This window comes from Leucopleurus acutus, assembly GCF_964270905.1.
Source record: "Leucopleurus acutus genome assembly, chromosome: 6".
NCBI classification, from domain to species: Eukaryota; Metazoa; Chordata; class Mammalia; order Artiodactyla; family Delphinidae; genus Leucopleurus; species Leucopleurus acutus.
Window position 1 is genome coordinate 29,845,449 of NC_139149.1, and position 15,116 is coordinate 29,860,564.

A 15,116-nucleotide genomic window follows, 5' to 3' on the forward strand; every position below is an offset into this window, starting at 1 on the left:
TAAGGGAGGGAGCAGGAGAAACACAACAAAAGAGAATGGGAATAAATTCATTTATATAGTACACATTGGCCATGTCAGCTGATCACGATAATTACATAAGGTAGATGTCTTGTAACCATTTAATAGGTAAAGAATTTGAGGAATAAGGGATAAAATGGACCAGCCCATGATCACACAGCTGGAAAATGCAGACGCGGGAGAATTCAACTCTGTATGACTTTAGAGTGTTTACCACTTCTATTATACTGTGTCCACTTAAGAAGGATAGAGGTGTCAGGGGAGCCATTTAGTGTAGAATTAAACAAAGGGTCAAAAGCAAGATAATTTTAGAGACCAGAAACATGTTCAACCTGCTGTAAATTAGTAGTCTTTTTGTTAAAATTAAACAGGGAACTCTACTCAATACTCTGTAATGGCCTATAAGGGAAAAGAATCTAAAAAAAAAAAGAAAAAGAGTGGATATATGTATATATATAATTGATTCACTTTGCTGTACACCTGAAACTAACACAACGCTGTAAATCAACTACACTCCAATAAAAAATTTTTAAAAAAGAAGTATTTAATAGCAAAGAGAAACAAAGTAATTAAAACAGACTGGCCAGTCATCTAATTAATTAATGATTTTTTTTTCCTTTCAGAGGTTTTCGATAGTAATCTTTCTACATTTATCTTTATCTGTTGTATAACTAAATTGTTTCAGCAGTGTAAATAAAAAGTAGATTTTAGGTGGCTTAATACAGGAAAATAAATTGCCTACTTTCTGGGGATATCTCCAATTTTATGATACATACAGAGAACTTCATTTTAGTGTGAACATTAGAAATCTTATAGTCCTTTTTCCATGATAGTGACCTAAATAGCAGGCCACAACTCCTGAAAATTTAAAAAATGTGTTAAGTACACTTAACTCCATAAATGAGCCTTATTCTATGACTCAGGTCCTTTTCTCTCTTAAATGAGAATGATAACAGTTATGAAATAGGGTTGATATAATGAACAAAGAATATATAGCTATAGGTACAAACATACATACGGAAACTGATCAGAAAGATAAATAGACAGAAAGACATGTAAATAATTTAGTAGAATGCCTGGCCAACCATAACAAATATATGGAGATTAGGTTGCTTCCTTCTTCTACCTCTTAAAAAATTCATTTAATAATTAAATTTAAATTATTTGTTAAATGTCTGTGATTAATTAAAAGCAATCATGTTGGTTTTTAGCCAATGTAGTTGACGTATAGTAAACATAGACATTTGGCACTCTACCTCTAATCCTATAAAGCTGAATGTTTAAGTACATTTTAAAATCATATACATTAGCCTGCTTCCTTAATTTCCATTTAAAACAATTCAATAAGCGTAATTACTGTAATACACAAACACACACCATGTGTGGCTTATGGCAGTATAAACCTGCACAGTAAATTTGGATGGTGACTTAGCAATACTTATCAAGAGCAATGAGAAAATTTTCAGTCATTTGATCCAAGTAATCCCAATCATTGAGATCCATTCTAAAGAAGTCACTGAAGACTAGAAATACAATTTGCAAATACATTCATTGTGTCAATATTCAGCAAAAAACCCTAAAACTCTAATAGTAAATGTATATATGAAAAATTGTAGACTGATAAGTTGTCATAAAAATAATAAAAACAGTTACATCGAAATGTATATACATATAAGCTTAATGTTAAGTTTAACAAAGTAGAAGACAAAGTTTTCTGTATACTCTAAAACAACAGAGCGTAGGTATCATACTCCTAAAAACTGAATAAGAACACAAAAGAAACAACTCACCACAAATGCTATCACTTTCATCTAATCCATCTCCACAATCAGCCTCTCCATCACAAATCCAGTGTTTAGATATACATTTTTGTGCAGAACATGCAAATTGGTTCCAAGAACAAGAGGAACCTAAAAAAAAAACAAGGAAAAAAACCCATAAGAATGTTTGTTTTAGGTGCAAAAGAAAAAATAAATCCTTTGAGACATTCTTAGGAAAGATCCAACACGAGAAAGTTCTTTAGACTTTGCTAAAACCAGCCATCCCAAATAAAACAAGCCAGAGTCCTCTTCTCTATGACAATGCTATAAAATTTTGACCACGGCTTGCATATTCTCTCTGAGTTATCCAGGTTATACAACATTGTTCCTTCAACATAATCTCACAGGGTTTGACTTTGAGCTAGTCAATATGCTGGTCACTCTCCCTAAGTACATTACTGTCTTTTTCTAACATGTAGGGTACAGATATAAAATAAATATTCCAAGTGTGGTCTAGTCATTTTTTCCTAATTTTTTTTTTTTTTTTTTTTTTTTTTTTTGCGGTACGCAGGCCTCTCACTGTTGTGGCCTCTCCTGTTGCGGAGCACAGGCTCCAGACGCGCAGGCTCAGCGGCCATGGCTCACGGGCCCAGCTGCTCCACGGCACGTGGGATTTTCCCGGACCGGGGCACGAACCCGTGTCCCCTGCATCGGCAGGTGGACTCTCAACCACTGCGCCACCAAGGAAGCCCTTTTCCTAATTTTTAATCTATTTTTGAACAGTTGGAGAAAAAAATTACATCCTAGGCAAGGTCATAAATATGGTGAACTCACCACCATATACATTTGTTTTTAAAGGTGACGTGACTCAGGGGGTTTTAGCTTGATGACAAGCCATCAGTTTTGTACCTATACATACTTAACACTTTGATGTTTTCCTTTCTCTCCCTTGGGAACACTTAAATCTGACTAATAACATCCATATTCATTGGCATGGTGGCTGGTATTTTATTACCAAGTTACGCATTTATAATGGTGTATTCCATTTATTTCCAAAGTTTGTGATTGCTCTCCTCCACCCTTAGTCCATTTATCACCAGGAAACACCCAAGAATAAAATCCTACCAAATTAATATGTTCAAAATGTAAGTGACTATAAAAATAAAAATTTGATTTTTATCGTATAAACTATTTAAAAACTTTGCATTTTTATTTCAAATATTTACTAACATGACCTGTGAAAAGAGAGACATTTAGAAAAACTGAAGCCCAGAAAAAATAAAATTAAAGAAGATACAACCATATAATGGCTTCTGTTCCAGGAAGTATGACTCTACATAAACTATTTGTAAAGTTCTCTGTTAATCTTGTTCAGAATCTGGCTGTAATGTAAAGATGTATGGCATCTTAATCAAACAAAATGCACCTTCATATTTCATGATGACATTTACTTTTATGGGACTTTGGCATTTCTTAGACAATCCATTTTTAATCTTTTTTCCTACTCTATTCATCACAGTGTTTGCTATTTGTGTTAAATGAAAAGAGTGAATATATGCTTTTTATGCTTTTATAGGAATTTTTTTGGCCTGAAAATTATAAAATCCATAAATTTTATAAAAATAAAAATTTTAAATGCTTTCTTACCTTGCCAAGTGAAATGAAATGTACACACACAGAAATTAGGATGTGGATAGTGATAGACGACAGTTTGAAGAAATGCAAGTTTAACTATACTATTTAAATCTATACATGTAATTAATAGAAACATTTAGGATAATAATAGTCAATAAGAGGTAGGGAGACTATAATGAGTTGTGTGAGCTAAATCCTTATTTTTCACAGCAGAAGGTAAATACATTAGCATCTGAACTTAATAAGTCAGGAAATGAAGGTATAAATATATCATTTAGATTAATGGAGGTAACCACTAACAAAAATAGAAAAGGTTAAATGAAAAGGCTGTATGGGAGATTGTTATTCTCCATTATAAGTTCTTCTGTTCTATTTTAATTTTTACCATTTTGTGATATTTAATCAAAATAAAAATTGATGTGAAAATCAATTAGCAATATTTTGTGTAAAATCTCTATGTAAGAGAATATCAGTATATAAATAATAATATAGTTTATAAAAGTAAAACAAGATATAATGTCTCACCACAGTGGAATTCATCAAGTCCATCCTCACAATCTTTCTGACCATCACATACCCAGGTATTCAAAATGCATCTTCCACTAGGACAACCAAAATAATTTTCTTCACATCTGTGTTTGTTTTGAACTGTGATAAAATATAGAATTTAATGTCAAATAAATTAAATTAATCTTAGACTTATGCAATATAGGTAGATATCAAAACAGTAATACTCCTTGAACTGGAAGAGGTAAATAACAAGAAAACTTAAATAAAAAGAGCTGAGCTGAGGACATTAAAGAATGTCCAGGCCATGAAAACCAAGGAAAAGCTAAAAAACTGGCATAGACCAAAGGAAATCAGGGAGATATGACAACCAAATCCAATCTAGGATTGGATCCTGGATCAAAAAGAGGATATTAATGGAAAAACTTGTTAAATCCAAATAATGTGGAGTTAACAAAAATAAAATAAAACATTTTATAGATGACTATAAAATGAGTAAGCCAAAGTCTAAAGAATCATTTTAGGTGGAAAATATTCTTAATTCCATACTTATGAAAAATAAATTACATTATAAAATCATTAGTAGATTTTTGCTGAGAAAGTGTAAACTTGGTGTTCCATACTTAGTGGGTACATATGCTTTGACAAGATTTATATATGTATTCTCTATTTTAAGGAAGGAAGAAAAACAAGTTGCAGTAAAATCTCTAAAATTGTCATACCTAACAAAAACATCATGAGAATAAAAAGTATCTGTATATAAAATTATTTTGTAAATTATATATTTTTCAGATTGTAGAGTATTGTTATTATCATAACCTCCAAGAGCACATAGAAAATACTAGATTTTTCTCTTTATTGGATGTCATTCATCCCCTTGCACCTTCAGTTTTACATAGATTGTGACTGGCTCACAGCCAATCAGGAAATAAATCTTAGAGTACACATGGCATCACACCATAGTGATACATTATGACTATTTTAAGGTAACAAAAATTACCTCCATTCTATTTTTTTAATGCCAACTTTCTAGATCTAATTAAAGATGAAAATTACTTTTTGAAGGGATTCATCATTAACACAAAAAGTCTTGATTGTGCTGGATGTCTTATGTTTTCTTAGGATATTGCCTAGATATAACCTAAGATATTTAGACTGACCTTTTACTGGCTTCCTGTTTGTCTGCCCACCTGTTTCATAAGTGTATATTAATGCCCCTTTCCTACTTCCCCAATATAATCACTATTCTCTATTAATGTTGAAAGTTAGCTTTCAAAATCACTTATTAATCCTAGAAATATATAAAGACTACAAATAAAGTTAAAAAATATATATTTACAAGCTTAATAGATACCTAGTTATACTGCCTTCAAAATAATTTAAAAAATTAACTATAGCCATAATGAGATAAAGAATTGTTACAGAAGAAACATTGGAATAAGAATCTAAACACCCAGTTTCCATGAGTCTAAAGCAATTTTCTATATTTAATGTTTTATATAATGAAGGATAAAGTTAAAAAAAAAAAGAAAAGATGTAGATGTGCAGTGAGCCAGTGCCTCCAGAGAAGTTGTCCAGTTCCTCCTAGGATACAGCGAGTCTTTTCAAACCCAAAAGGAACATCACAGAGTGTCACACACTGATGAGCAGTGGGGAAAAGAAAAAAAGGAATCTGCTATTTCCCAGTTAATTGATTGATTATGCACCATTAAGAATAGCAATTCTTTAGAGTAGATCGTGTGTGTGTGTGTGTGTGTGTGTGTGTGTGTGTGTGTGTATTGTATACACTTGTGTGTGGAATACCTACAAATATAATTTCTTAAAATGTTTCAAAAACTTATTACACATCTACTAAGCATGGAAAAAAGTGATTGTAGCAGCAGGGTCAGGAGAAGGAAACAGCAGTATGAGAACACATGTAATGGTATACTACAAGCATATCTACTTTCAGTTATAGTAATTTAACATCTTTCTTTCTGGTATTATTATATACTTCTAAAATTTGTTTCCTTAAATAGTTAGAAAGAAATAGGTTCATGACCTTCTCATGGAAGGCATTCTCCTAAGAATGAAGATGACACTTTTCAGTGCTTGTGTAGGTAACGATGGCTAATATATATAAATATACCAGTCTGACATTGATCCAGTAATGATAACTATTATGCTACCCATACTAGTATGCCAAAAGATTGTGTAAGCTGCATCAAATAGCCTAACTTGACAATACAAGCTGTATAATAACAGGAGTAAAGCCAGTGGTGAGAAACATAGTCTCCCTCCCTTTAGTCTATAGATAGTTTTCTCTCAGTATATACTACTTCTGTGAAAACTTTATAGATTACACATTTTAAGACGTAATCACCAACTTTAAAAGGATTAATGAGGAACTGAACATGAAAAAAGAAATTGATCCAAACATAGAACAGATTTCTCAAGTATCATTCCATAAGTCATTAAAAAATATAAAGTGGCATGTCTAGCACAGGGTGATTATTTTTAATTTAGTCTACAATATTTGTTTTAATCTGAGCCATTGAGTATCAAGAATGAAAATTAATAAGTTTATGCTATACAACCAGCCCCTAAATCTTCAAGGCAAAGACTGTTTTGTCTTTTAGAATTACCTGGGCATTTTAATTCATCTGAATAGTCTCCACAGTCGTTAGACCCATCGCATATCCAGGTTGGCAGAACACACAGTGAGGTAGAATTACATCTTATGAATCCTGTGGTTTTCACTCCAAGTTTATAGAAATATGTACAGTCCGTATTATCTATAAGGAGGTCAACAGAAAAATGAAAAACACCTCATCTGCAAAGATTATAAGCCTTCTATGTAGGTAATAGAAACAAGAAAAGTTAACCTCATTTGAAGAAGTAAATATGCAATTATCCTACACAACAAGGGTTAATTACATATCAATTCTGGGCAAGGTTCAGTGAAGAGTTAGACACTGTTCAATGTAATGCCAAAGGTACACAGGCATGAACAAACAAAATGTAATGGAATATCTTACTGCAGTTCTTTTCATCTGAAGCATCTGCACAATCTAGGTTCTGGTTGCATCGTGCTGATCTTGGAATGCACGTCCCATCTGCACAGCGGAACTCAACAGTGGCACAGGTTGAAACTAGAAAAACAGGTAAATAAACAAATGGATAGATGAGATAGAAAATGACTCCCTGCTTAACATTTTGAGTACTTTAATTCTTACAATTTTGTTTGGTTTTGCCTTTTTAACTCTGGGCAGTCAAACTTGACACATAACCCCCAACAACAAGCTTGGGTTAGATGCCTCATACATCTTCCCCGGTCATGCTGTTCTTCCCTACATTGTAGTACTTATAATACTGCATTGCAGTGTCCTGTTTATGTATCTCTCCCCCCATTAAATTGTAAGCAGGGACCGTGCCTTGTTTTCCCTATCATACCATATCAGCGCTAAACCAACAACAACAACAAAATTAAATGCTGCTGAAACTTCTCTCTCCTTCCAACTTCAAAATACAAGGTATGACACTAAGCAAATGCCTGATTGAGTGCATACAGAGAAATCCTGATCTGTTTGCTAAGAAGTGAAACATTCACTGCTATGATAAAATGACACACAGACAGAGTCAGAGATTGAGACGGAGAAACCAGAGTATTTGCTTTATTTACTCAAAGAGGGAATAGTTCAGCACTGCTAGAAAGTCATCATGCTAAGTTATCCCCTTTCACATGGCCATATTACTAACATTTGGTATAGGAAATATGGATTCCTCATGCCAAGAAACATACAAATGTGGTATGACTTGTCTCTGTTGTTGGAAAGGATTTCCAAATCCCTGCTATGCTTAGATGAAAATCAGTTTTGATATGCTACCATCATTACATATTCTTTGTACAGAATAGCTTATTCTTCATCATACATTCCTTTTTACTTTGCTTACACGTTCATTACCATATAATGGTTTTCAGCAATATGCTGTGAACAGGTGCATGGCTTGTTTTGTGTTAGATTAACTTAGGTGAGATTTTTATTCCAAATTCAAATTTCCACAGGTTGATTATGTTAATGTACAACCTGAAGGGCTCTATGATTATGCCACTTTTACTAGGGTTGATATTTTAAAGAGCTTATTTAATTATAAATATAAATTATATCAATTGGAAATGGTTAAAATGCTATCTTAAAATATGCAAATTTTATTCAAGGGTGTGTATGTCATTTGTATTTCATAATGCACTGCTCTTATTATATTTAATTGTATCTTGCAATTGTATCCTTATTTGTGTTTAAATGATGATTTGAATAAATGTTTTATTTATAATTTGTAATTATAATTGCTTCACTGTTTTCTTCATTAAAAATAACATCATTTGAAACAGATAATGTCATTATAAATAGAGATAAATACACTGTTCCAAACAGGAAAAAAGTAGGTATTTTTCTTTTATTCCTAAATAAAGCAAAATCTCTTCCATATTCTTTTCTATTACATTTCACATTCAATATTTTTCAGTGGAAACAATAAATGGAATATATAACAGAAAATAATCATGACAAGCATATACATTTTGTTTCTGACTTTGCTGTCTATCAGCAGTCTCCTATTAAAAGGTTGTGTTCCAAAAGATTCCTCATAATTCTATTATTTAGAAGACAGAATTCATTTCTCTGTGAAACAATATTCTAGATAATGGTAATATTCCTAGACAAGTCTACAAAGATTTATCTCTAAGCTACTTGATGTGCATTATCTAATACTTGCAGTTAGAGTTTGGGATACCAGAAATCCTAATTCTGAAGCAAAGGGGGCAATCACAACCCATTCCACCATCTCCATCTACCTCCAAACTTCCATAGAGAATCTTCTGTGTACATTGCAGGGAGTCCATCTGGGTGGGTATTGGTGGCAGATAAAGTGAAGAGGCAAATTATGACTACATGAACATGGAGATGGCATGTCAGACTGTTAAGAGGACTGGAGATTCAGGGATTTCACAGTAATGGAGTTTCAAAAATGGTGCTGGGGGCTCAGGTGGAAGTAAGTGTAAAGAATGGCTTTTAAGAAGAGTGGAAATGTGCAGCAAGTAGAAAACAGTCTTGGATGGAATTCTAGGAATAACAAAGAAACAGAGGAACTCTAACCAGACGAAAAGAAACTATAACTTTAAAGTTGAGAAGAGTGGTTAGGAAATAGTATTTAAGAGAAAGGCAAGGGAAAAAATGAGGTAGGGGGTCAGGAGAACAAAAATAAGGCTACTGAATCTTGGTGAGGAGGGCCTATTAGAGTGGGTGAGATGTGCAAATAGGAACCGATTGTCCCTTTACTTCTAATCCTATCTCTATAGATTCCATGACTTGATACAGAGTTTGGGAACCACTAGAGGGTTAAATAGGGTGATAAGTGGCAATGGAATTGGACATGTCAAGTGGTTGCACAATTCCATAAGCAGCAGGATCAAGGTGGTTGTGGGGATTAACGTCTCCAGCATTTGTAGACAAGGAAAGAGAGTCCTGGAACAGGAGAAATCCATGGGAATAGTGACAATGTCACTTCATAAGTAAGCAAATGCTTCTTCTGCCAAAACCTCTACCTCTCTAGTCCCTCAATCATGTTCCTTTCTTATGTTGCTTTGGTCAGTCAAGTATTGAAATGTGTTTCACCCTCAGGGTGGGTCTTGAGGGAGAAAGGTTATGGGATCTCTAATTTGTCAAGTGAATATGAAAGCCTTCTGACAACTTTTCTTCAGGCTAAAAGTCCTAGAAAAAAGAGAACAGAAAATAATGTAGTCCAAATAAAGGTAACCTGAGTGGGAAATACTAGACTCTTCCCTCCAGATAGTACAAAGGAAAAAGTACACCTACAAAATGTGAGTGGAAATATACCACAGCCACACCAGGAATAGCAACGAGATACAACAAAGGAAGATCTGACAGGGATGGTAGCTCAAAAGTACCAGCAAGAGAGAAAGTAAAACCATTCTTTCCCTCATATAGTTTCTTAATTGTCCTATTTAATCCACCTTATTTTCTCCATATCAGTTAAAATATTTAATCAGGTAGGAAAGGTATAAAATCGATTACTCTTTCCCTAGTTCTTAGGATGTTCCTTGTAAATAACCTAACTCAACGTTTTCTTTTCCAACTCTCCTACCCAGCCTGTAGCAAAGGGAAAGTGACAGGGAAAAAATACATGAAATGTGCTGTCATATCTCTTCTGTTTACTTTCAAACCACATCTTTTATTGAATTCACTGCTTAGGCTCTAAGGATATGCGAACCTGGAAGGAATGATGATTTCCTCTGCAGGCACGCTTATCCTTTTCCTTTAGCTTGTTGTTTGTGGAATCTTCAAAGTTTTGCTATGAATTTGGGAAAAAAAAAAAAAAAAGAAAAACTCACCAGTTTCCTCTCCTCTAGGTCATCTCAGAAGTACTTAGCTCTCCAGTCCATCTAAAGGTGTTCAGATGGCCCAAGGAAGTTCATGTACTTCTCAAAGGGAGTATATTCATCTCAACAGGGAGCGAAGGAGGGACATTATGCACTCTCTACAAATCTATTCACTCAAACTCTGACACAACCAGAAGAGGAATACAGAATGATAAACTTTCTGAACAACTCCTTAGATCCTCACCAGCTAGCCTGATGTCTAAAGCTCTCAGTCATGAAAGGAACTGCTACAAAGGGGCAGTAATAAAAGATTGATGAGGATTTGGGGTTTTGCTTTGCTTCCAAAGGATAGGAAACCAAAAATAATTCCTTGCAATATCCATTTCCACTCTGTAAATAGATTCTTTGACTTGTGGCATTAAAAAAGAGTAATGTTAATTACTATTAACATCTAAATTAAACAAACAAAACTGTAATAGTACCTCAAATAATTTACGGATGATTCCACCATAGCCTCTCTCCACAGCCTATCAAAATCTCTCTGTATTTATTGACATTTTTATTGTACTGTTTAAATTGTGTTATATTTTACTTTATTTACATTCAACAATAACATGTGGTTTGTGTGTGTGTGCATATATACATACAACAAAGCACTGCATCCCTATGTTGCACTGACTACAGAAACAAAGAAGGAGTGACTGGAAGAAAAGGCTTGGAGAAATCATTCATTTTTCATTCTTCCTGAGCCTGTTCATGTTCCTTTTCCTTCATTATCTTTTAAGTGCTGTAAGTGTCCATGTGTTTGACGGACACAAATCTGAATTAATGCTTTATAAGAAACTGGCTTATGGAAAAAGGACCCAAGTAAGTCCTTCCTCTATAGCATGAAATGTGCCCTACAGGGATACCATGTGAACAATCTTAATATGAGAGAAAAATCAAATCTAAAAGATGCAAGTGTAATAAGTAACCTTTCATTTAAAAAGCTACCCATTTGTTTATCCTAAGGAAGCTAGTCCGTTTACTCAAATTTATTAATTTTTAGTATGTAATATAGCGTGTGCTTGAGCATTTGCAGTTTCAAATGTATTGCATTAGATAGGAAGAAATTCAAGGCATAAGATTTTGTTGTTGTTTCTTAAGATATCCAATTGTCATGATCTCTTTACTATTATTATCACAAAAGAAAAGTTTTGACAGAAACTTGATTCTCAGAGTAGTTCTGTCCCCAAGTATATGGCTGAGACGGTTATAACACAGAAATCGAGAGCTTAGATTTAAAAAAGGGGAAATAACATTTTGAGTTATTTTATTGTTATTCAGCTGCTGATATTGATATCAGTAGGCAGAATGAAACCTATCTACACTTTTGGAAGACTATGGCTTCAACCAGCCACGTAAGAGTTTAATAAACACATATCATGTACTAGGTACTATATTTCATAAACCCAAACACACTAATTTACTTACTGCTTTTCAAAAAAAATGTTTTCCAAGAAAATCCACAGTAACTGATTACATTTCTGTAGCTCTTTTTATGAATTTTGTTTTAAAATCTACTTTCTGTATTTATTACTCAGTTCCTTCACATTCTAGCTTGATATTTTTATTTTTATCCTAGCTTAAAGTTTTCATTATATTCTCCTTTCCTGCTTATAAATAACTAATAGAACATACCCATTTTCTGGTCTCCTTCTAGTTTCCTTTCCTCCTTTCTTCCAAATGCTTATCCATTTCCCTCTACTTACTCCCGTATCTTACTACATTTTATCATTTTTAATATTTTAATATTTTATAAATAATATGAAACAATAGTTGACTTAATTTTCAAATGTACTTGACACTACAGTGTCAGCTTAGATAGTAAGCTACTCAAGTGTTTGGCCAAGGTCATATATAGTCTAAGACAGCAGAGTAACTTCTCAGTCCTTTATCAGCTACAAAATAATTTGTACACATTCTACCCACTTCCTCAACTTTTTATAGCCTTCTCGTTACAACTGTACTTCACACATCTTTTCTTTACCATTAACCTTTTTTAAAAATAATCTGTATTCACTGTCTTTACTCTTGCACCATTCATATTCTGTTTCAATCCAATGTGATCTGGCTTTTCCTTGCCATTGCACTGAACTGACTCTCTTGAAGGCAAGCAAGAGATTGTCTTCTATTTGCCAATTACAGTGGACACTCCAGTCTATGCATGCCCTCTTGCCTTCTCTGTAATGCAAACTTATCCTCCTTTCTTGAAAAAATAATTTCTTGTGAAGCTCTTTTTATTAGTCCTGTGGGACTTTTCCTTTTTATATTAGTATCTTTCATTTTTAACAGGTCATTCTGATGCACTCCCTTAAAACAACTATTACACCATACATCCTTTGAGCTCTCTCTCTTTAAGAAGTCCAAAATCAATACTTCTGACCTAAACCTACTACCTGAGCTCCAGATCTATATTTACCTATATACCTTTCAAACAGTTCCATCTGAATGTCTACAGGTGCTCCAACCTCAGAATGTGGACTATTCTTATTATCTTATCCCCATCTAACACAAACAAAAGGCACACAAAAATAAATTTAAAAATTAATGAAAACAAATAATATTTTAAAAGCATACAACACACACACACACACACACACGTATCTCCTCTATTCCCATGCTTCCTCCATGTTTATTACTGCAAAAGACTTGTTATGCTACCTTTTAAAATGCTGTTATATCTGTCTCTCTCCTCTTTATTTTTAGTTTTGGCTGCTGTAACATGCTACTGTTTTGTCCTTCTGATCTCAGTATTAGAGTTTTCATTCTAAAATCATAGGGTTTTTTTCCCCTTTTTTAAACTTTCTGGTGACTGCAGGATAAAGGTCATGTTCTTTAACATGGCACCAAAAAAAAATCTTCATTTCCTGATTCTTTCTTCTAACTTGCCTCATTTTTTTCACCACTCCCCAATATGCAATCTGGCTCTAACCATATCAAATTACTTGCAGTTTTCATTATTGGTCCTTCTACTTGGAATTCTCTTCTATTTTAATCATTCTACCTTATTTATACTTTAAGACTCAGCTTAAATTTAATCTCGTCTATGAAACCTTTCAGGATACTTCCAAGCCCAAAAAAACAAAACAAAACTGTGTTCTTAATAGTGCAATCATAGCACCTTATATTCATCTTCACCTGCTTAAATGACTATCTTTCACTTAGAGTTTGCACTACTTGAGGGCACACACAGAACTCACAAATTTTTTGTCTCAGTCTTTAATGAATTTTACCCAATAAAGTATTTCAATGGATGGAAAGATTTTTAAAGGTAAATTGGTTTGGAAAGATCTGTTGGATCCAGGTTTTAGGAGACCTTAAATGTCAGACTAAAAACTTGTCACTTATTCTGCAAACATTGGGATGCTTTATCTGGGAAGTGATAAAAAAGTAAATGTTTACATAGCATTTACTATATGCCAAGTTCTATTCTAATACTGATATACTTATTTAACTATTGTCTCTTTTTCTTAAAGCTTGGGAAACTGAGCCACGGGTTGGTTAAGTACTTTATCTAAAGTCATGCAGTTAGTGGTGGGGCTGGGGTTCTATCCCAGGTAGTCTGGTTGCTGATGTGTCACAGTCGTTACTATGGTAAAATGTTAAATTGTTTTAGCACGACTAAAAATTCAGATTTACTGCAAAGAGTAGAAACACGGAGACCAATAAAAGGGCTACTTTGTTAACCCAGGCTCAAAGTAGATTGAAGGGGAATCTATCTCAAAGAATTGGAAGATTTGTTGATGATTGGACATGTGGGTGATAAAACATGGTGGAAGGAGGAACCAAGGATAGTACCAAGGTTTCCTGTCCAATAAGTAGGAAAATGATGAGAGCATGGTTAGGAGAGAGAATTAAGGAATGAAGGGGGACATTTTGGAGCAGTAGATTCAGTATTATACATTCTGGTAGAAATGTCCCATAAATAGGGTGGTTGAACTGAAAAGGTGAGAAAGAATTTTGAAGTGAGCAAAGAAAGAAATAGAAACAGAAAATATAGTCATAATTTTCAGTTGACTCTAGTAACTCCCCTCCAATAGCATTTACCAAAGTATGGTCCATAGATGCTAACTGTTGTTATGTATCAAAAGGGGGAAACCATAGTGCTCTCAGGAACACACTTTGGAAGAGTTTAGGAAACACTTAGCATGATAATATTCCGAGGCTGATACAATATGTGTTTACCTTTACAGTCTAATTCATCAGAGTTGTCTCCACAGTCGTTTCCACCATCACATAACTTGCTGTGAGGAACACAACGACGATTGTAGCAGGGCTTGAAACCTCTTCGACAGCTTCTGTTTTCTTACACAGAAAAGAAAAACACATACTTGGAGGGCTTATAGAACTATTTTTACAAAAAGAAGATCACAGATGATACCTCATTCACAATAACTGGATTGTGGGTCTATAAAACAAGTGCCGTGTGGCATCCAAGTTCTGGGTTAGAATATCTGTGCATTATCAAGTAGTTCATGTGGTAAAAAGCCTTTCTGACTGTTTTAACCTCAGTGATTCATACTCGGAGACCTCGTCAAACTATACTCACATTATTGTTTCTGGCATTTCTGTAAGCTAGCGTAGAAATAAACATGTATCACATACTCAAACCTGAAGAAAAGAATCTCTACCTCCAACGCAATAAAGACACACTAACACCTATCCCCTCTCTCCTTTGTACCCCACAAAGATTTTAAAACAAGGAAAAAAGTGTCAAAACATGTATCCCTGAATCAGTGAATCCAAGAGTCACCTACTTATCCATAAATTTCTCT

General features: G+C 33.9%; 1 protein-coding gene across 1 annotated transcript in view; it reads right to left on the minus strand.

The window, feature by feature from the left end:
- The window catches only part of LRP1B (LDL receptor related protein 1B), a gene marked incomplete at its 3' end in the record, with an annotated part of 1,833,965 nt that overhangs the window by 269,022 nt on the left and 1,549,827 nt on the right, over positions 1-15,116 (minus strand). Inside the window, exons 47-51 of the mRNA XM_082841888.1 lie at positions 14,527-14,646; positions 6,938-7,051; positions 6,545-6,694; positions 3,939-4,061; positions 1,809-1,928 (exon numbers count right to left, since the gene is read on the minus strand). Coding sequence (XP_082698014.1) covers positions 1,809-1,928; positions 3,939-4,061; positions 6,545-6,694; positions 6,938-7,051; positions 14,527-14,646 — 627 coding nt within the window. The remainder of the gene's footprint in view (positions 1-1,808; positions 1,929-3,938; positions 4,062-6,544; positions 6,695-6,937; positions 7,052-14,526; positions 14,647-15,116) is intronic.